At 38.5% G+C, this 23,373-nt stretch overlaps 1 protein-coding gene across 1 annotated transcript; it reads left to right on the forward strand.

Moving 5' to 3' along the window:
• The first annotated feature begins 1,544 nt into the window (after nt 1-1,544).
• Nucleotides 1,545-16,604, forward strand: LOC131271304 (uncharacterized). Its single transcript, XM_058272705.1, has 5 exons — nt 1,545-1,584; nt 3,304-3,447; nt 4,039-4,236; nt 4,684-4,881; nt 16,564-16,604. Exons 1-5 carry the CDS (start codon nt 1,545-1,547, stop codon nt 16,602-16,604), a joined length of 621 nt encoding a protein of 206 aa, XP_058128688.1.
• The last annotated feature ends 6,769 nt before the right edge of the window (nt 16,605-23,373 follow it).

Genomic DNA, 23,373 nt, shown 5'->3' on the forward strand with positions numbered 1-23,373 from the left:
TTAAGAATAATGTTCATGTTTAAATATTCAAAAACCTTCAAGCACAGTGGCATTAAAGTTTTTGTTGTTTTGTTACACGAAAACCAAAACAATTCTGAGGCTAACACAACCTTGGCTAGCTTGAAACGTAGCAGCTACTTGAATGGTCCCGCAGTTCCCTGCCTGATCTAACCAAGTGCCCATTGAACCTCCCCGAGTCCTTACCAGTGTTTAAGAACGCAAAACACTGGTCAAAGAACACCTTGGATGCCGCAGGAAATTTTTCACATTTCATCAACACCATAGCTTTACAATGACCAAAAAAAGCATAGCGACCATGTGTGAGGACCATTGTACCATACCTGAATGCAAAACCATCGCAAAAAAGGCATAATTTTTTCGAAATTGGCTAAACGCTGTCCCGATACTACCTGTACGATCAACGAGTTTTTCATAATGCGTACCCGTGTTGCAACCGTTGTAAAAACATAAATGTTCATTTTTAGACCTCTAAAGGTATTTTTTTCACAGTTTTACGCGCAAGTATTACGTTACAAACAGTCTTTTCGGAAACATTTGCTTAGCGAAAGTAAACGCTGAATTCGAAAATACCTAGGCAATAATACCCGAAAACTGTTGAGCAACACGGAACATGCAGTGCATCGCATAAAGTCAGTCACATACATAATCACTCAATGTTTGCACGTTCAAAAATATGATCGGTGCTTGCAACTATTAATTAAATTAACTTTTTCGTTTTCACATCGTGAAGTGCTAACTCTACAGAAGCGATGTGCACTCGAGAGTGCACTTACGGCTCCGCAGCCAGCTCCACATCAACTGTTCCGGAGCGCGGCTCCTGTTGCGGGGCCGATTGTTCTATCTTCCAGTATGTCGAAAGGCATGGAGCTCTGACCGTTTATACTTGCTCGTTTAAATCGCACTTGGAATTTCTTTGCTGAATGTAAACTAAACAAACAAACGAAAGTTTAGCAATAGGAAATCGGTAAACAAAACAAAGTTTAAAGACTCAGGACTTAAAGTGTTCGTAGAAACCTTCTCTCATACCAAAGGAATGTGTGTACAAAGATTGATAAAAAATGGTTCAGTGTTTTTTGAAGATTTTCATAATTTACATCTTGACAAGAGAATTTCTTATTATAAGCTAATATCATATAAGAGTTCAATCACAATCAAACTTGACGGGATTTTATTCTTTTGATAGTTTGCGAAGCAATACGGTTTATATTTCAATTCAGAAGCAAGAGAATTTAGCCAACATAAAAGCCAGACGTCAAAGTTTTATTTAAAACAAATGGGGAAGATTGCAACAGTTTACATACTTTGTTATGTAGGATGATTTAAGCGATTCGTTTAACAAATTAATTTTCTACTCTTTCACTCTGTTGTAGAATGCTGTGGCAACGAGGTGTTTGTATCAGCCTCATTCGAGATTACCTCCGCTTCTGAAACTCATGCGGACGCCCGAGATCATCAATTCTTCCCTTTCTTCCTTCAACGAAGAAAATCCGGACGACGACAGTTTTTATTCCGAAATTCTTGGAATGGCTTCAAGCAACTCAACAAGGAGTCCCATCGGCAAAGGTGAGAACGAAAACAAAGTTACCGCGCCACACTCCTCTGATAAATCGGATTGCAGCAAAAGAGGAGGTGTTGCAGCAAACCTGAGAGGGATTACTTTTCATAAACAAATAGTTTTGGTGGTGATTTGCTCTATGGTCAAGCTAATGCGTGCTGAAAAGGAAGTTAAATTCACAATCAACAGCGATGATGAAAAAACAGAAAAATTTGACGATGTCGTGCTTCGTTGTAAAATTGGTAGTGAAGCTTTTAATTTGTTTATACAAGCAAAGACAAAAGCAAATGTTAAAAAAACTATCGAGCTGAAACACCTTTTATGTACCGAAAAAAAAGATTATGCTTTATATCAGTATTTCAATGATTATCGGTCACTTAAAAAAGATTCAAAGGCAACGAATATATTTGCTATTTGCTCCACCATTGGAATTGGGGAAGATCTCAAACCATACTTAGAAACCTGTTCCCATGATAATATCTTGTCATCTGTTCTGACGGACATAAGTAGATCAGTGTATAAACTCAAATGGAAGAATTTTGATACAGAAACAAATGATCCAATAATAAATTACCTTATGGAAAACTCCGATCTGCAAATTCTGGCAAAACGTTTAGCCACAAGTGTGCTCAGCGAAAAACAAATCATTTTTAATGTTCCTGTTTTTAAAAAATATAGACCACTTATCAAAAAAATGATCACCGGCTATACCAAAACAAACAAGTCTTATACACTAAACAAACAATTTTTCGATAAACCTGAAGTTGCTGACCATCCCTTTATGAAGCATTTTAAAGCTGAATGTTTGAAAGTTCTCGAACCTAAAAACAAAGAATTTGACTTTGTTTTTCAAGAAATTTTCAGACAAATTGATGGAAAATTAGAAAACCCAGACAATGAAGTGGATAATTTCCCGGAAGTATTGAAGCTAGATGACATAGAGGCGTTTTATAACTCATTTAGGCTGATCTGTAGCACAAATCTAGAGAAGGAAAACCAGCTTCCCTACATTGCCAACATAATTGATGAAAATCTATCTAAACCGTCGCAGGAGTTTATCTACGAAAGACTTTCAACCTGGGTTATGGAGCACATGGGAGACACTGGAGCACAAGTAAACGAACAGAATGTATCAGAGTTTTACGATTGTTCTGTATTTTCATTGCATTACCTAAAACTTGATTCGTTGACCCAAAAAAACTGCGCATCATTTCGAAACGAAGGGTACAAATGCAAAATTGAACGATTGAAGGAGTCCAAACTCTTTAAAAAACTCATAACGTGGTTTTCAGATAAAAAAACTCAAGAAACAACTTTAGAAAAAGTACACGTGTCGAGAAACTTTTACCCTTCGTGGTTCATTGATCAAATTTGTCAACACGTGCGAAATGTAATTAAAAATGGATTGCACTTTCTGTTTTTGGACGAACAAGAATTTGCTCAAGATAACGAAAAAGTAAAAAAAGCCTTCAGCTTAATAGATTTTCCACTTATTTTGGTTATCGCCTTAAGCAAAAGGTCAACAAAAGAACTTTTCACCGAATATTCAAATTGGAATTCACTTGAAAACAACAGCCGCTATAAAAAAATGATTATAACATTCGATGAGTACAGTCAATCTGATAAAACTGATTCACCGCTTTTGTTTGAACATTTGACGGATGATTGCAAAGACACAATAGTTTGTAAAAACTTTTTGTTATTAGGTACCTTGACTCCGTGTGAAGATATATTCAAAGATAAAGATGTCTTTAGTTACGTTGCCGAAGTTTTAAGCTTTGAACAGAACTCGGTCTTGCGTCGTAACATCAACAAAGATCGGTACGAACTCATAAAGGAATTTTATATTCACCGTGAGCTGCTCGAATATGGTGCGACGCAACCAGAAAGTCGATCAATATGCTACTACAGAAAGTTTAATTTGGTCACTGATATGGATGATGAACTCACGACAGAGAGTAGAACGCAGAAAAGAGTGCCTATAGAAAGGTTTTTATTAGGAGGGCGTTTCTACAAAACGGAGGAGCTGTCTGCCGAAAAGTTTGAGACAGTAAGTCATTTGCACACTCCAAATATTCTTTTACCCGAACCAAGTTTGCCTGAATTGAAAGTTAAATCAGTAAAAATTTTCAACCATGCCGGACAAGGAAAATCATATTTTATGACGTGGCTTGCAAATTTTCTTCAATCGAGGAAGGATCTGAAAGATTTTTGGGTTATCAAAATAAATTTAATAAGCCATGTTACAGATTTTTCAGAAACGCAGTTCAATGGTCAAGAGAATATTCAAATTGAAACAATAAGACTGCTTTTCTTGCTTGTTTTTTTGGATTGCCATGAAAATATGGAAAGAGCTCTCAAAAGAACCGATTTGCGAAAAACTGCGATCACACTTTCAAATTATTTTCAATTCACGGAGGAAAGTCTTGTGCTCAATGAAAGCAAACTTGTATGTTCTGCAGAACATTTGGTTATGCTTCGGATATTTCTGAGTAAATTCAACCACCGCAAGCTCATTGTTATGATGGATGGGTTCGATGAAATCGCTCCGGATTACCAAAATATTGTACTTAAGATGTTAGAAACTCTTCATAGTCTCCAAGGAGTTTGTAAACTGTTCGTTTCTAGCCGTCCTTACGATTTCAAACGAGAAATGGATAGTGCGTTGGGGGCAGATGGATATTTTTACTTGCCAAATTTTTCAAAGAAGCAAATTTATGGGTTCGCTTTTGGATTTCTTTCACAAATGTTTGAAGGCTATAAAAGTTTCAAGGAACAAGTTAAAGGAAATATTTTGGAATTGCACATACAACTTTTGAATATGTTTCTTTCAAACATGGCTACCATTCCTTTGTTCTTATGGCTGGGAATGACTGTTTTGAGCAAAATAGTAAAAAAAAATTTGATCGACGAATCTTATATAAATCCGCAGCAAACACTCAGCGAATGTGAAAAATTGTTTTCTCCTTTGTGTTTGATTTCTTTTTTTATCAGTGAGAAGCTTACTATCACTTTGGAGAAGGATGGCACTTGCTCTAAAACTCCAAATGCAAGAAATGTTGCTGAGCAGAGCAAAAAAATTATGAATGAAACACATTCTATTTTAGCAATTTTAGCTCTCAACGAGGAAGTTCAGGAGCTTTTATCACCAGAACAGCAGGAGGCTGGCAAAAGTTATATTTTAAAATTGAAAAATTCAACGGAAAAGTCCGGCGTCATTAACGGAGTGGTTGATGATGTGCCAATTTTTGTTCACAGAATATTTGTCGATTACTTTGCAGCTCTATGGTTCTTCCACAATGCTGGTAATTCCAAAGTAAGGGACTTCTTGAAAAATAACATGTTTGAAAGACAAGACTTTGCAGACGTGAGGAAGATGTTGGAAACAAAGATCTGCGAAAGCAACGAAATTAATGCAGCTGTTTTAGATGAATCGATAGTGAAGGTTACAATGTTACTGAAAAAATGTCCAGACTTGATTCAGCAAACAGATGCTTGGGGCAGAACTGCACTTCACTTAGCGCTGCTTTACCGTAGGGAACCAATAGTATGTTTACTTCTTGATTCGATGGAAAGAAAAGATTATGAGTATCGAAAGGACCAGTTCTTTTGCTGGACTGCTCTTGATTTTGCATTTAAAATGTTACGAATCAAAATTACTGATAACGAGGATCGAACAAGAGCTGGGTTAAATAAGCTGTTCAAATTTGAAAGCAAGATTCTTACGGTACCACCAAGTGTAGGACGGAATCGCAGGGCAGAATTCGTAAAGCTTTTATTTTCAAAGTTTGTGCATCAGTCTTTTCTTATCCATCAGCAAAAGAAAGCTAGTTCAAGGGAATGGGTTTGGAATCCGTGGTTTAAGACAACTGATTTGTCCGAATCGCAATCTGAACAGAAAGACTTGATTTTTCTTTTGAAATGTATTGATCGTGATTCTCTTTTGTTTCAAATTGTCGTAGAGCAGGCAGGCATAGACATATCATCAAAAGGAGCAACTTTATTGAAAGAAGCAGAAGCGAAACGGTCAATCAATGCTCTCAAGTTCTTAATTGTAAAATGCCAAACCGATATTCCTGACACCCTTGGACTTGAGAGTGAACTTTTGATGTTAGTGGCATTTATGGAAGAGGATCCAATGAAATTTCAAGATGCTTTCCAAAAATACTGTGAAAAACACAAAATCGCTCATCTTCAGGATGGTACATTAGAGAAAAAACTTGTTGAAGAAAGTCTGGAAAAGAGCTTTTTAATGCAGAGCGATCTGTTATGTCACACGATTCCACACGATTTAAGACTCCCGTCCAAACTTGGTATCGATTCCGGTACCGAGCTGCTGATATGTTTGGCAATACACACCAAAAACCTTTCAATTTTAAATCATTTATTTCTGAAATTTAAGAATAAACTTAGCAATACATGGATTCAACATCTTCTTCTGAACAATCGCATACACTGGCATGAGAGTACATTGAAGTTTCTGGTTCAAGGCAATAAGCAGTTTGAAAATGCTGATGATTTAAGAAGAAATCTTTTAATTCTTGCCATTGAAAGCGCTGAATTCAATATAGTTAAGATGTTGCTTGATTTGGAAAGCAATACAACAGAAATAGATTCAACAGGTAAACATTACGATGCTTATTTTAGTTGCGTGAAAAAGAATTCAGCTAAAAGCAAGATTCGAGCGAAAATTTTCGATATGGTAGCAGAGTTTTATAAGGATTTACCAGAAGTTTTTTTCAATCATAAAGATAAGAAAGGCGAGAGTATTTTTTATCATGCGGTCAAGAATGTTCCAGATATTGCATATCAAATTATACAAAGGCAGTTTTCTAAGCCTCTCAAAAATTTAAATGAAACGGATATTTTAGAACTATTAAGCCACTTTGAAATTGATGATTTTAATGCCGAAGATATTTTGAAATTTGTTCCAAAAATTAGGTGCACCACCAGAAAAGTTTGCGAAAAAGCTTGCGACATACTGGTGAACAACAAGAAATGTGATTATACGGACTCAAATGCAAGAAATGTTTTACAAATTGCCATTTATACTGGCAACTTTGATATAGCAGAATGTCTTGTAACTCGTCACATTTTTCAGATACCTGAAGACCCAGTAATATTTTTGAGCTATTATGGCAAACACTATCTAAGACGCTCTAAGTTGTGTATCAGTATTTGCAAATTTTTGAAATCAAATAACAAATTAGACTACAAAGATTCAACCGGGAGAAATCTTTTACATATCGCAATTCAAAAATCATGGATAGTTCTTGCACATTGCTTGATGAAACATTTCAATTTTAAAGCTGTGACAGAAATCGGTAATGAGAAAAACTATGCAGCTTTTTTTTATTGCATCAAATCAGCCGGGGCAAAAGAAATTTTAAATAAGCGGGATATCTTTTCATTTCTTTTCTACATGATTGACAAACATAAAGAATTTAATTGCTTGAGTGAACTGGACTCGGAAGGTAAAAGTATCGTCTGGTATGCGTATCACATTGACTTCAATATGGCGATTAAAATATTCGAACGCAAGTGGCGTTATTTTCGTATACCGGTTAATGAATCCGAGATAAAACAAACTGCTTATTTAACAAACGTGTTGCAATCGGCAGGCTTTAATTCAGAAGAAATAATCAGTTTTTTAAAAGACTGTAAATAAAAATTTATCAAACAGGAAGAAGTGAGTAAAAATAAGATAAAGATTTACAGCAAAAACGGTACTTCGATGGTTAAAATTTTGTTATTCATAATACGACTTCTCGATTAAGAAGTGTTTAAAAGGAATGAAAAGTGGTCTCGTTAAAGGTCGAACACGTTATGCCATAAGCCATTTAACGTATTTCCCCATTGAGATAATGCTTTTCAAACGCGATGACTAAGCTGTATTAAAAGAATGGACACATTTGTCGCAACATCAGAAAATTATTGGTTTTTGACAAATCATTGGTATTAGCCCTGCTTTTTAAATTTGACTCAATTTGGCATTACGAAAGTCAAAAAATTATTACATCGTGACAGAGTTTAGCACTGCCCTCAGGTAAAGTCTTCATTGATCAACAATTCTTTTGTGAGGCCCGATGAATGTTTCATTACCTTTGTGCCATGAGTATATCATAAGCTAGCGAATAAGCCTTTCTTATATCGGAATAACCCTTATTTAAATAAGGTTCAAACAGTTTGAAAAAGTTACCATCTTCTTTCTGATTTGAAGCTTTAATAAACTCAAATTAACACAATCTTACAAGATTTATTTACAATTTGTTTGGCAAAAATTAGATCGTGCAACCAGGCCGTAATAACTTGTCTTACCATAACCTCAGCCAGGTTGGTAGGTCACCGAGTCAATAGGATGGTTTCCTCCACAGCTTGTGGTTATGCTCTTAATTAACGGACAGAAAAATTAAAATTAAGGACATTTGAAGCTGTGCCAGAGAAACGCATTGTCACACGGTTTATATAACGCAACTATCATGAATCTTAACGTTATAGACATTTTGAACCATCGTTAGTCAGTAATTGCGTCTTAAAGTTTCTTGGTATCAGTTAACCACTTTTTTGGCTTTTCTGATTGAAAGCTTAAACGGAAAACCATCCAAGTTCTAATAGTTTTTCAAATATATTTTGTTCGATAGCGGTTCCGTTATAGTTTAGGCAGATGTTTTACAAGTAATTTCGGCCGTCGTATCGCCTATCAAATTGCGTTAGGGTGTTACGTTGACTTAAGATAGCAAAAGGTAAGCAAGTAAGCAATATGCACATAATTTAAAAAGTTTTGACCTTGAGCATTCAAAGCTACAGCGAAGGTTAACGAGCGAAGCGAGATAGATTGTGCGGGGGACGATTCTACGCTCTGGATTTTCGACGACGGTTAGGCTTTCTCAAGGCGATTTGCTAAGGATAGTTGCAATGCAGGATGGAAGAGGATATTTGCCTAGAACCTAAGGTCTTTTTAACTCGATTTCAAGGCTGCTGAAAAAAAAAACAAAGCGGTGACGTGCTGCACAGTTTTCTTATTTATGGCGTTCATGGAGAAGGTACTACTGTGTCCAAAAAGTAAGGTGACCTTGGTACGCAAACTGTGCGCGTCCAAGGTATTGGCGGATTATAATTTTTTAATTGTTGAAATATGTGTTTTTGGCTTCTTCAGCAAATTTCATGTAAAAATATTAATCAGGATAGAAGATATAATGTTTTTTGTGGCCTACTACACGTATGACCCTTGTTTGTCGTCCCTGGCCACATCTGTGGAACAAAGAATTTGGTTAAAATTTTGTATGCGTAACTAATTTTTAGCTGCGGATTCGTTGAAATAGCTTTTGGTGATGCAGTAATGTCGAAAAAAAAAATTTTGCTAGGGGTTTAGTGAATTCCGAAATGGCCGCCTGGGCCACAATGGCCAAAAGGGCGTCATGGGACACATTACTCTCAACGATTCCTCATTCGACGAAGCTCACGTTCAAAATATTAGGGAATTAATGTTAAATGGGGGTCCGCGACAGCTGAGCGGTAGCGCCGGTTAGAAAATCGGCCCATGAGCGCCGGGGCTCACCACCTCGACGGCGTGGGTTCGAATCCCAACCGAGACCGGACCCTCCCCTGTACGAGAGGACTGACTATCCACGTACAACAGGGAAACAAGTCTCGTAAGCCCTTATCGGGCAGGCATGACCAAGAGGTCGTTACGCCAAGAAGAAGAAGAAGAAGAATGTTAAATAATCGTCGATTGATGATTAGAGACTTCACCGATAATATAAAATTATCGAAAGAATCAGTAAATAACTTTTTAGAGGTGGTTTTGGGCCTGGAATTCGACTGGTACCAAAATCGTTGAATTTTTTTGAAAAAAGACGTAGCGTTGAAGTGGATGAAACAACGCTATCCGACTAAATTGACAAGACGATATGCATTATTACTGTAGACGAGACTTGTAACTATGCTTCAGACTGTAAAACAATCAATCAATCGAATAAATACCGTGCAAGGAATAAGCCAGAACTAAAAAACTAACCAAACGAGGGTTATACGTGTAGTAGCGCACAAAATAAATCGTATCTCCTAATTGGATGAATATTTTTACATGAAACTTGCTGTAAAAATGTAAAACACATATAGCAACAATAAAAAAATAACAATCCACCAATACCTTTGACGCATCCAGTTTGAGCACCACAGTCACCTTACTTTTTTTACACAGTAGTATTGCAACAATTTCCTGATAATTGTGGTAGATGGTGGAGCTGGTGGACTTGCTGCATCGCAAACTTTAACCGTTTAGAACTTTTACGCGCACAGTCGCGGGCGGACTCTGCTGACCAGACAGCAAGGAAAAACTTAAGGTGTTTTCCCAAATAGACGGTACGGAACGGGCCTTACCTCGGGTAGGGGGACTTCGACGTTTTAGGAGAAATCAATAAATAGATACGAGGTTTAATTTATCGTTATCTCCAATGAACTATCTCTTTTGTTAAACTATTGGTTCTTTATTTATACCAACTTTTTGTACGATTTTACACGTCTTTTAGGAAAAGTGTTTGTGACGGTTGCCGAAATAGTTGACTCGGCTAGATGATGTCAACTTGTGCTGTAATTGGTCGAGGTTGTAAAGGGTGGTTTTCCGGTGCAAGCTAGTACATAGCCTACGCTGCACTTTGAGTGCGTTTACCTCATGTTTACCAGCTAGCTTGTTGGTAAACCCTTTGTATGCCAACCGCTTGGTTAGCGCGTGTTGTTTATGCAATAATATGCACAAGTGAGGTGATTCGATCACATAATTGCCATCGAACAAATTTTTTAAAATATGTTTTGTGTATCTGTTTTAAATTTTGCACGTTGGTTTTCTTCAACCATGTTGAGAGTGACATTCGTGGTCTCTTGATATCCTTTAACTTATGTTAAATGAAACGTAATTGTAATATTTTTGCCTTAATTTTTTATAAACCCTTTCAAAACACCTATTCATAATTTCTCTAGGCAGGCAGGTTCCTCCAGGTGGAATAGTTTCCTTAGTAAAGCTGCTTGCTTAAGGGATCCTCCCGTTTCCTTTAAAAAGTTTGTTGTATTGATTCTCATGCATATTAAGTTTGCTGTAGCTATTGTTCTGGTTCACTGAAAGCGTGCTTTTATCTTAGACAATCAATGCAATGGAATGGGATAAGCGTTCAGCGTTGTCCCATAGAAAAGTAAGGTTTTGCATAATTTTTGGTGTCTCACTCTTTCCAAGAAGTGGAGTCATATGTGAACCTTACGCACATTCTTTTAATCTGAAGCTTATACCCAAGAAAAAAAATTTCTCTAGTTCGAGTTGTCATATGCATTTACATTGTACGGTTCGAGTTCAACTTAGATGCAATCTAATGGAAGACGTAAGTTTGAAATATTTTCGTCAATCCGGTTTCAGATCGAAACAGCAAAGCAAAGTCTATCATCCCTTTCTATTTCTCATTCTTGACTGTTCTATCTTGAGCTAACTCTAACAAATGGCGGAAAAAGTAGTCTTGAGCAAACTCTAACAGATGGCTTTGAGTAGTGGACTGTAAAGAAAAAGTGCTTTGCTTCTTTTGAGCACTCGAAATTATCTATTTGATAACTGAATGAAATCAAGCAATCATTCCCAAACATTTTCATCAATTGAAAAAAAACCGGATTAATGTACAAATAAGTATATTGACGGGAAAGGCAAATAAGAAGAGTTTACGAAACGAAGCAGCTTCCGTAGAAGAATGGCCAGAAAAGATAGGATAGCCAAAGAATCAACTGAATCTGAAATATATGGTGATGTGAAAGCGCATTTTCTTCGGTAACTTGTTTGTTACATGTTTCAGCCTCTGAAGAAATATGCGAAGCAACAGAGAGTAAACTGATTTGTTTGGCTACTGGTCTTGAAGAAAACAAATGTATATTTATCCCATTACTCCATACACTTGTAAATTGAATGTTATAGTTAAAGAAAAATAATGTCAACCAGAGACTTGTAATATAATGGTTAAATTAAAAGTGAAAGTGAATTATTGATGACTTCTTATAACATATCTTAACTTCAAAGCAAACTTGAACGATAACGACAAGATCATTTTCATATATCTTTCATATGAACCCTTTTACTAGCATAACGTATTTTTTAAGGAAGAATTTTGTTAAATATTCTTTTTGCATCGCTACAAGTTCTGATGATGCTATCCTGCTAAAAAATTCTTTTATTTTATACAAAACTCTTAGTTCTATTTTGTTGGGTCCTGTTTTTGTTAATCCAGTCCAGCTTTCTAAAGGGAGAAACTCTCTATCGATAATTAAATCTATAGTTTCGTGCATTCTGCTGCCTCTATCCGTTGTAGTTTAGTAAGCTTATAACCATTCAATCAGTTTGCTGAAGTTATTTTAATTTTCTAGTTTTTATCAGTTTCATGCAGATCTTCAGAAGACCTAATTATTTTAAAATCGAAGTTTGGTTGCCGTTGCCGTTATTTTAGCTTTCAATCGTTCTAAAGGGTCATTTTTTGCTTTATGGTCATAAGTGTCTGAAATAGTTAACCAACAGCTCAATCTACAATATGATACAAAAGTGCTCAATGTTTTACTGTTTTTTCGATGAGAAATGTTGGAAGTCGATACAGCAGTGATTGCTGTCACTTCTATGTGTATTGATTTGCGTTTCTTATGGTATTGTGACTCGGTTTCCAATCAAGCTAAAAATGTAACATATCTTTATCAAATCATCCCTGTAGAATAATCATGTTTCAATAAAATGTAAAGAAGAATTTCCACCAGCTTTTCGCTATTTCACCATCCGAACAAACTACTGGACCGCTTTTGTTGACCACGGTTGTAGGTTTAGGATCAACCGGTGGTTTCAGCGTAATTGGCAAAGACGAGCCTTGGATGAAAAATAAATGCACACAATATTGTCGTATATTTTTTTAGGTATGGTCACACGAGGCGAACCCTGCTCGAATTTCGACGGTCGGCGAACCTTTTCTTGAATGTGTAAGTGAATCGAGCAGAGTTCGCGAACCTTTTTCGAGCAGAAAAGGTTCACCGATTTTGGTGGATAGCACGAACCTTTGTCGCGAACCTTTTTGACAGATATCTGGAACATTCCGTTTGTTTATAAAAAGGGTAAGGTTTTATAAGCAACGGTCGTGTTAAGTGAAAAGATGGAACATAACCAAACGCCGTGCGAAATGAATGTAAGTATGATTTGTTGGCATTTGCCAGATTAAATAATAACCAAGCAAGCCCTTAATAAGCATGTTTTGGTTGAGCTGGAGCCGTAGTTGTTTGTTAAAAACAACAGTATAGTATTGTTGCTGTTCAAAATATGTGACTGTGAATTTTTTTTTATTCTGTTTTAGGACATTAAAGATCAGGCTCTTAGCCTGAAACTAATAGAGTTAGTCAAGATGCACCCAGTTCTTTGGTCGGTATCGTCCAAGCCTGAAATGGACGCCAATAAAAAGGTGAGCGCATGGCGAGATATCGCAACGGACCTGGAGAAGCCCGAAAATGCAGTCATCAAAAACTGGCAATCATTGTGCGCATACTTTAGAAAAGAAAATGCCAAAATTAAAAAAAGTATGATAACGGGTTCAGGTACGTAGATCGTTTGAAAACATGTTCTCTTCAAAGATGGAACTTATTATTTTGTTTTTTGTAGCGCACTCCAAATTTTACGTTTCGAAATGGTTTGCTTTTGAGAGTATGCAGTTCGTCAGCAATACTGCAAAAGCACGGAAGAAGTAATCCACGGTAAGTTTAGTAAAAACTTCTATGTCTAGGTATCCTTGAGCTTAGGGTGACACGTTTTGCCTCGACAAACTTGATAAGTTCTTGTTGCGGACGGACGATAGGTCTCGTTCGAGTTGAAAAATCGGTTCTCAAATTGGCATGTCAAAATATAAAATTTATACACAAACCACACAGACAAGAATATAAAAGTAAAGGAAGGAACAAATAGCCAACAAAGATGGCCATAAAATGCTTGGATTGGCCAGAAAAGGTTGTTGGTTTAACAGAGAACAACCGCGAGTAAAATTAAGGAGAAACGCATAGCATAGAAACAGCGATTACCGCTGTCGTTGCACCAATGCAAACTCGCTTGTAGATCACGGTAAAGGCAACGATTGTTACGTTCAGTACCAAGTACAATCGTGGACCAAAATACACTTGACTTCCCGGATACGATTCATCGGGAACGAGATGTGTAAGCATGCGTGCAACGACAGCGCTAAACGTTTGGCGCGAAATATATTAATGGATAAATCAAAACATGGATTGCTCAACGCGTGGGAGCAAAGACCGGGAAAGCGAGATCGCTTAAGACTACAAAGTCAAGACGCCACACGTATGCGTACGCGAAACAAATTTCACATAAACAAATTCCAACAATAAAACATTGTAGAACGAACGATCGCGAGCGGGCGCGATCTAACAATATTTTTACAAGTACAAAATTCACCATAACCAAATTCCAACGATACAACATTGTATAAAGAACGAACAATCGAACGTGGCGAGAGCGCGTTGACGAACGGTGCGCTCCGATCGACCTCGTAAACAATCTTCAATTGTTTACGCGATCGACATAAGTTCAAGTACATGGCCAGCATAAGATCAATACGTGACCAAATCATGCGAAAGTCAGTGAGTCAGGCCAAAACATAAGCATCTAAACCAAAACAACAATGTAGTTACAAAGGCCAATGTTCGATTTCAAGTTCAACAGAAAAACTGCGAATATGTTCGAACGAACATGAATGAACAAGTTGGAACAGGAATTTACGCAACTGCAAACAAATCTGGATTCTGGAGTGAGATCTTCTAACTCGCTCGCGCTCTTTAGTCCATAGAAACCATTTAGGTATATAAGACGGACAAATTTGGAATAAATTCAGACTTTCATGGGAATCCATCCGACGCGGTCACCTTGACCGTCTTGGTACGAGGCTCGTGGATGTTCTCATCATCTTAACCTCGACGCTTCAAAGGAAAGGAAGTTCGGTGTAATCATTTTTTACCTTTTCAGCAACCTTACCCTAAGGACTTAGGAAATCTTGAGAGCGTCCCCTCCGGCGTCGGCGTAGTCACGGCACGGACCAAACTCTCAGGAAATCCACAAGTTCATTTCCCTTCTGACCCCAAGGGCTTAGGAAATTTCGAGAGCGTCCCCTCCGGCGTTGGCGTAGTCACGGCACGGACCAAACTCTCGGAAAATCCGTATGTCCAATTCCAACCCGGTTACGATTTCTCCGTCGTCGGCGTAGTCACGGCGCTGACCGATCGTACCGAATCAACCTTTCTATCCCAGTCCGAAAAACTCAGGAAATTTCGAGAGCGTCTCCTCTGGCGTCGGCGTAGTCCCGGCATGGACCAAACTCTCGAAAGATCCAAGGTTCTATCCCATCCTCGGTCGCGATTTCTCCGTCGTCGGCGTAGTCACTGCGCGGACCGATCGTACCGAAAGCCAGCTTCTTAACCCTATCCGAAAGACTTAACGATAATTTGACAGAATCTCTCTCCGTTGGCGGCGTAGTCACGTCGCGGACCGAATTCTCGGTTATCGTGAAGTTCAGGTTTTAGTATCACGCGTTGTTTTCTCCGGTGTCGGCATAGTCACGGCCCGGACCGAACACGTTGATACTAAAGCCGAAGGAATCGAGTGCACAGCAAAAGGTGTTCGCGTTGGAGATGACTGACGCACACGGTCAAGCTACCTTCGCGCTTGATCGGACAATTCCACGTCGTTACAGTTCTGGTTGTCTTCCATCTCCCCTTGGGTTCCTTTGGAGCTACATTCAGATCGTGCAATAGGTGTAGCAAACAAGCAATTAGTTGGCTAAGCAAAGGTTTGAAGATAATTAACACACTAGTTTCCTGTTGACAGACTTGAGCTAAGCAGTGTATACAAAACTGCTTGTTCTATATTCGAAAAATAATTAAACAGAAAACATGCAGACTGTGACGTATACAATTCTTGATCCATTATCTCTACAACATTACAGTAAGAGTAATTTTATGAAAAGCGATTGGCAAAAAAGTAGCAAATTACAACATAATTTAATGATTTTTGAATACGTTTACATTCTTTAATTTATTCAATTATTGTTGTTGATATTGAAAAGCTAAAACATTATTTGTTGTGAAGTCGTGAGCCAAATGGGAATGTACTCTTTGTAGATCTGATGCTGATCTACGCGCAATTCCCACGAGGGGTAGCATAGATGCTGTAGGTTCTTCGGAGCACCAAGAGCCGTGAATAATTTCTCCATGAATCTCACGATCTATGGAACCGGCGGGCATGTAAATATCTTAAGAGTTTCTTTTCCGCGAAATCTTTTCAGCAATTTTTGGCTCTAATAACAAAGGTTTTCTGAGAACACGAAAAACGCTACTTAGAATACCAAAAGCGTTTTCAACGGTTCTTCTTGCCCTGCTATTTCGAAAGTTGAAAATCCTTTCTGGAGTATTTCTGCCAGGAACTCCTGCAAAAGGAGTTAACATATACTTAGATAAGGAAAAAGCTTTGTCACTTAGTAGCATATAAGGTAAAGGAATGCTATCTGAAAGCCTCAAAATTTCTGGTGGTGGGATATTTAAAGAATCGTTTTCTAAATCGTTAAATATATAGCTATTAGCTAAGACTCCTCCATCTGAAATTCTTCCCTGGCAGCCAACGTCTACGTATAAAAAATTATAGTTTGCATCAACAATACCCAACAAAACAATACTATACAAAAGTTTATAGTTATAATATTCCGCTGCAGTATTCGTCGGAGCTGTTTTGCATACATGTTTGCCATCAAAAGCTCCGAAAGCATGTGGACAGTTCCATTTTCGCTCGAACTCTGTAGATATATCCTTCCATTGTGCAGAAGTTGACGGAAGCTACAAAAGAGAAACCAAAGACTTATTACAAATTCATGTTCTACATAGCGATATTTAATAAAAAAAAAGTTCTTAATAAACAAATCTTTTTCTAATTGCAGCAACAACATTCGAGATCACAGAACCACCAACCAGCACCTGAACCAATCGATACCAACGTAACTATGCACCACCAGCCACCAACCGAAATTACCCAAGATATTATGCGCCATCAGTCAAAACCAGCAGAAAACAACACAGACATTGCTTTGCTCCAGCCCGAAAATCAAAATAATGAAACTGTTACACAAAACACTAGGAAACGAAAGACACCAAACCATAAGGACGAAGATTTTTTTGCAATATTTTCCTCAGTAGGACAAAGCCTGGATACAATAATTGCAAATATGAACAACTACAGCAGCCGGAACGTTACATTTGGAAATTACGTGACACAAACATTGAAAGGATTGCACAAAACAAAGCAAGAAAAGCTGATCCACAAAATTAATCTATGATTTTTGAAATAAACAATGAAAATGATTCGTTAGAACCATTAGCCTCACAACCACGAGAGGCGAAAAACTTTTTCGGCACTCTCTTTTTCGCGACTGTGAGTGCCGAAAAAGTTTTTCAAAATCTGTGGATGGACCGCGAAAATAGTAACGAAAAAAGGGTGAAAATGTTTTGACAGCTCAAATCTAAGCAAACTGTTCTGCCGTGGTGGTTATTACAGCCTATTACGATGGATAGCATAAGTTGAAACGCGTTGAACGACTTTGTAAACTCCGTTACCGCGTCTGGAAACCGGAATATGACATCTTGCAATCCTTCATCGCGTTTGTCACCGTCATTAATGATTCTTTAAACTCGAATAAGATATTTGTAAACTTCATTATCGCCCTGTCAGATTGGAGGCCGGTTTGTTTTGGGTTTCATAGATGCAAATTGTGTACACATACATATATAGTCAACAATTCGAAAAAGACGTTACTGTTCACAAATTGTATCCACGCTGTGAATCAATTATTTTAAACTATTGAACGGTTCTATTGAAAATCTGTTATGGAAATGGTATATTGTGCTATACACAAATCATAGCAGGGCCCAAAGAAACGGAAATGTAAAATTTATTCTTAATAATCTAGTAAGCTTAGATGTGCTGTGGTGAAGGTAATTGCAAGTGAGAATTTCAGATTCCGTGTTAAACAAGTTCAGCGAAGGAGAAACAGGATTAATTTGCTCACTGAGGAGTAGTGAGTTTGCCTTTTATTCCCCATTGAAACTGGAAAAGAAGTGTTAGAAAAGAATGACGCGTTGGAGGCACTGGTCCTGCTGGGTGCATATGTGAAAACAAACATGGTGTCAGCTCAAGACGATGAACAGCAACACTGCAACGACGGCATTTGATGAAATCAACAATCAACGAACAAACCTACCGCTTTCTGAATGAGCCCTCATTGTTCGAAGACGAGGCTAAGAAAGCTATTTATATTTTGTTCATTTTTGTGGTGATCTGTGTATGAATTCCTAAAACCCACGCTTAAATGTTGCATACCATGCAAATAATCATGCAGGGCCTAGATTTTAAACATTTTCATACACAGTTCAAAACATTTTCAGAGGATCAGTTTATCTCAAATCACTGAAAAGCATTGTTACATTGTTGTATTGTTTCTTTGGCATGCAATTGAAAGTACACGTTTGAGGTTTGCTATTTCGACCAAACTATAGTTTTTATTATATTTTTATAGAAACACTTAATATTTGTTAATGCTGCAAGTCATAAGTAATTAAACGTAGCTTTGAAATTGTAAGTTTTTCCTCAATCATATATTTGTTCTACTCTAAGGCATCGAGTGATATATCTAAGCATGTTATTTACGTAGCCTTCGCAGTCTTCTCTTGTTATGCGTTGTCTTCCATTTTCTACAGCCTAAATCAAGCCAGCTTGGTTTTGAATATTCGCTCTTCTAACAAAATTTTTCCATTTACTAAATAAATTTTCAATCGGATTAAGAAATGGTGAGTACGCGGGTAAATACAAGACTTGGTCACTTTCTTCAATTGCCTCTCTTACTTCTATTGAACGGTGAAAAGCTACGTTATCCATAACCATAACTGATCTTGGGATATTTTCATTTCTTAAAATCTGTTTAAGATCATTTATAAAATCGAAAATAAGTTTCGATTTATTGGTTGCATGTGCAAAGCATAATGAATAATTCTAGTTCGATTCATGGCACATATGACTGAAATGTTTCTCGAACGCAGCTGCGGAACCACTGTTACGGCTGATGTGCCTTCTTTCGATCTTCCTCTATTTGGACGTAAACTTACATTAAACCCTACTTCATCCACAAAAATTATCTTTTCTCCGCCAACCCTCATATGAATCGCCGAAAATTCGATTGCATATTCTTTTCGAGTTTGTATTGCTGCATCCGTTACCCTGCCCTCTGGCACCAGTTTCAATCGTTTTAACGTATAGTTGAACTTCTTAACTTCCCGGGCTATAGTTGTTTGGCTCACGGTTATGCCAAACTCGCTGTGTACTTTCTGGGAAAGTTGTTTTAGCGTAACCGTGCAGTCTTCATCAATCCATCTTTTGATTTCAGTTGTCATTTCTCCTGTTAATTTACATTCTTTGAATCCGCCACGCTGAGCAGCTTACACCACACCCGTCTTCCGGTATTTCGCAATCACATCATGCACCGTTGCAGTTTTAATTCCCATCATCTCGGAGATCGATTTAATTGTGCACTTGATTTCATAAGCCTGCACGATTCTTTCGCGGTCTTCGTTTTTAAAAGTGCGCCGTGTCAGCTTTGCGACTGCTGGAACGGCGACACTATCCGTTGAAGTAGAATCTTCACTGGACATTTCTGAACTAAGAAGAGATTATATTAATATTAGAACAACAATATTTGAATGTTGCATCTCACCACTATGGACTGCTCTAAGATGCTGCGATCGTAGCAAGTGTATTCGTCCAAACGTGAAGCCTAGAATGAAAGAACTGAATGTTAACATTTTCCCGTTTCTATTTCGTGGCGAGGCATTTAGTTTATGAATTCTGCAAACAAATGTTCTTCACATCCGGAGTTATCATCAATGTATACTTACAATCGAAAGCTGAAACTGAAGAATACTAACAACTGAGCAAATAAAACAAATATCCAAAAAAAAAATAACAGCAACCACCGAAGAAATGTTCAGAGAAATGATTCAATTCAAAAGAAGTTAGTGGAAAAAACCCAATATTCTATGAGAAACCTGCCTGCGAACGATCCAATGTACGGCACGTTTACCCAACAGGATCCGTTACTTAACAGAATGCCACGAAATTTGTTTGTTCAATTCTAGGTGTATCTTACAACATGTAGTTGCATCTTAATGCAACTGCAACAATTAAAATCAGGCACATTTCGTGCAATTTAAATTCCCTTTGCAATGCGAAAATTTCTTTCCCCAACCAATTTTTTTTTGTTTTCTTGATATTTTAGAGGGGACACAACTTTCTTAAAGGCTTTCGGCTTCTTGTCAATAGGGACAAGCCTACTTGTGTGGGAGTCACGGAACTAAGCCGTGGGACCGCACTAAAAACTCTCCTCTTAAGTATTCCACTCCCTACTTGTGGAGTCGCCAGCATGTCGTGGTTCAATATTTTAAAGGGAACCCTTTGTTCTCTATCACCTTGCGACACCTTCTTGGCATTGACTCCCCAAGATTCTGAATTGTGGATGGTGGAATCCTTCTCCATTCATCGTTCATTGCCTCAAATAACTGATCGGTGGTCAGATAGGAGGCTCTCTCTCGGACCATCGTCTTCACAATTGACCAAAGATTCTCGATGGGATTCAGGTCCGGAGAGTGCGACGGCCAAGGGAGAACGCCAATATTGTTCTCCCCGATCCAAGCACGAGCAACACGACATGTATGTTTGGAGTCGTTGTCGTGTTGGAAAAGCCATCGCCGGTTTGCCAGGGTTTCCTGGGCATGGGGAAGCATGACCGAGCGTAGAATTTCGACGTAGCCTGCCCCGGTCAGCATTCCGTCTATCCGGTGTAGCGGACCTACGACTTCACCAGAGAAGCAACCCCAAACCATCACTGACTGACTGTGGCGTGCCGTGGGTAGACAGTACCGTGGGTTCAGTCTCTGGTTTCGTTGCCGTCTCACGTAGTTCATGCCGTCCGAACCAAGAAGGTTGACCTTGACTTCATCGCTAAACAGTACATTCCGCCACTGGTCTACACTCCAGTGACGGTACCGCCTAGCGAACGCAAGTCTGGCCTGCCGATGCTGGAGCGTTAGCTTCGGCTTCTTGGCCGGACGATAGGCCCGTAGACCGGCATCCAACAGCCGGTTGATGACCGTGCGTGACGTGACTGGCAAGTTCAGGTCGGTTGCAATGCGCGTTGCTGGAGTAAACGGCGACGACCTAGCCGTGTTTACAAAGGCTCGATCTGCCCTTAGCGTCGTCTTCCGAGGCCTACCGCTGCTCCAGCGAGGCTCGGCGGAGCCACGCTCAGCGTAACCCTTGAGCATGCGGCACACATCAGTCCGCGGAATGTCGAGCGAACGACCAATCTGCGCCTGTGACGCAACAGACGAGACAAGTCATTTCGTGACCGCACACTGATTTTAAAACACTATACTCACGTTAGTTTGTCCCTGCTCCGACATCCGGACGACATGGCCAATCTCCGTAGCAGAATACACCTTGCGCGGCATTGCAAAACACAACACTTTTAACTTGCAAACAAGACTTGAGATAAACAAGCGTGGAAACACGTTTACCTACTGAGACAACGAAGCCGATTGCGTCGCGGTTTAATAGCCGCGGCCGCAAAATCTTGCTTCGTGCCGCTGCAGGCGACCCGAGCGCAGCTTCGTGCGTTCGGCAAATTGGAATCTCAAGGCCGCGGCAACGCTGCTGCGCTGTGATTGGCTCGCTCGCAGCAGGTGAAACTAACGGTAAAGTGTTACACGCGCGTGATGAGATTTGCTCGTTTTAAGCATCTCTAATCGCTATCGCGAGGCTCGAATGCAAAGTTTTGAAATCAAAATTGCGTGATCTGTTGCGTTGCGCCGTGCAGGATCGAACACGTTCGTAGGCAAGCACTTTTAATCGCTAGAACGTTTATCGGCGTATTGTTTACGTTTGTTCGTGCGTAGTAAAAAGTTATGGAACAATTTTAGAATGTATGTAGCATAGTTCACACAATGTTAAGTAACTTATATTGAATAAACATACACCAGAACTATGTTTAAATAATTGTATAAGTGTTCTCATGCATAAAAAAATATTTAAAAAGGGATTGCCTTTTTCATACAAATTATTGTATTGCTTGCAAAAGTTAAAGAACCTTTCAGGAAAGTATGGAAAGTAGTTTACACCATGTACAGTAACAGATAATGAATAAACTTTCACCAGAGACTAGTTAAAACGGCCCGGTTACAGGGCTACGCAATGAATTTGAAATGTCTACCGCTCGTACATTGAGATTTTACAACAATCTTGAAAGACATTTATTGTTCCTGCTGGATTCTGATGGGGACATAAATATAGCCCAATGTAGATAGGGTTTGTTGCTATGTTGAGAGTTTCTGCAATGGAATCCTACATCAGCTGCTTCGCACAGCAATATCAACTGGTTCCAATTTTCTATGCTCTTAATGTCTTTAATATTAGCTTAGATGGAAAGATCTAGAGACGTATTCTCTTGTAAACACTGTAGTTCATGATGTCAATCCAACTGGCAATCATAAATGCGTGAAAACATTCATTTCACATATTTTTGCTATCAACAGATCTCTTGAGTACATGGTACTAAGTTTTCAATTCTCATTTAGAAAACTTCACTCAATACAACGTTTTCATTTACTTAATTCACACTGCAGATTTTAATCCTTATGCTGGCAAGACCGGTTTAACGAAGATAAGCTTCCATAGCTAACCCATTCAAATATTAATCTGCACCAATTACACAATCATTATTTTGCATGACATTGGCCAATTGTAGATATCATTGATTGATTTATTCAGCATCTTGCATGTTGCACATTTTGATACCACATTCTTTAAAGCTTTGAATTATAGAAGATGTGCTAAATTGGTAAAATTTTCGTTCACACCGGTCCCCGCAGTAATTCTATGTGTTATGCTGATTCCTGCAGGGTTTTTTAGAGGGGGTGGTTTCTTGAAGGGGAGCGACACTTAATAATAATGTCCTTATCGTGGCATGTAGTCCATGTAGACATGATGTGAGGCATAAACAAAATATTTCATTCACCCTAAAGCACAAAATGGAACCAATTAATTTAGGATAACTTACGTTCGCGACATTTCTATTCTAGACACATTAGCTAGCCAGGGCACGCTATGTTGCGATCTGTTTTAGCTCATAAAAGGACATTCTTCTCACCGGCTCTAAGGAGGTTGATTCAAACAGTTCGTCAAAATTAAAGGACATCCCCGCGGTACAAAATGAGTGCTTGCACACAATTTCCACCCGTTTCACTGACTGTTTTACCCACCCTACCCTACAAACTGCTGCTTGCACACAAGTGCTCACCCACCGTCTTCCTGCTTCACCCCCTATGGCATCAATGGTTCAAATATCTCTCACTCCCCTCGAATCCAAACTACATTTGCCACAGTAGGAAGGTTTGATTTACATCTGGTCAAAATTTTATTCCGGATATTTTTCTACAATGTTACTGCCGATTTTTAGTGCGATTGATTAATATATACAACCGGACGCACTAACAAATATATAGTATCCAATCAAACATATTTTTGTATGGTTTATTTCTTCGCAAACACGTTTTTTGCTCACCACTTAGATTTATTTTTGACCATCGTATTTTTCCATACTAGCCGTCAGCATTCCTGCTGTCTAAAGACAAATCAGTGTAGTGATGGG

The sequence above is a fragment of the Anopheles coustani genome, unplaced genomic scaffold (assembly GCF_943734705.1).
Source record: "Anopheles coustani unplaced genomic scaffold, idAnoCousDA_361_x.2 scaffold_48_ctg1, whole genome shotgun sequence".
NCBI lineage: Eukaryota > Metazoa > Arthropoda > Insecta > Diptera > Culicidae > Anopheles > Anopheles coustani.

What these genes read in the sequence shown, in the direction of transcription:
- LOC131271304 (XM_058272705.1), top strand. Translation starts at nt 1,545, where the DNA reads ATGGCTTCAAGCAACTCAACAAGGAGTCCCATCGGCAAAG. An exon ending in CCGTGAGCTGCTCGAATATG is followed by an intron (nt 3,448 to 4,038) that starts GTGCGACGCAAC and finishes TATGTTCTGCAG; the next exon opens with AACATTTGGTTATGCTTCGG. An exon ending in TTTCAAACGAGAAATGGATA is followed by an intron (nt 4,237 to 4,683) that starts GTGCGTTGGGGG and finishes ATTCTATTTTAG; the next exon opens with CAATTTTAGCTCTCAACGAG.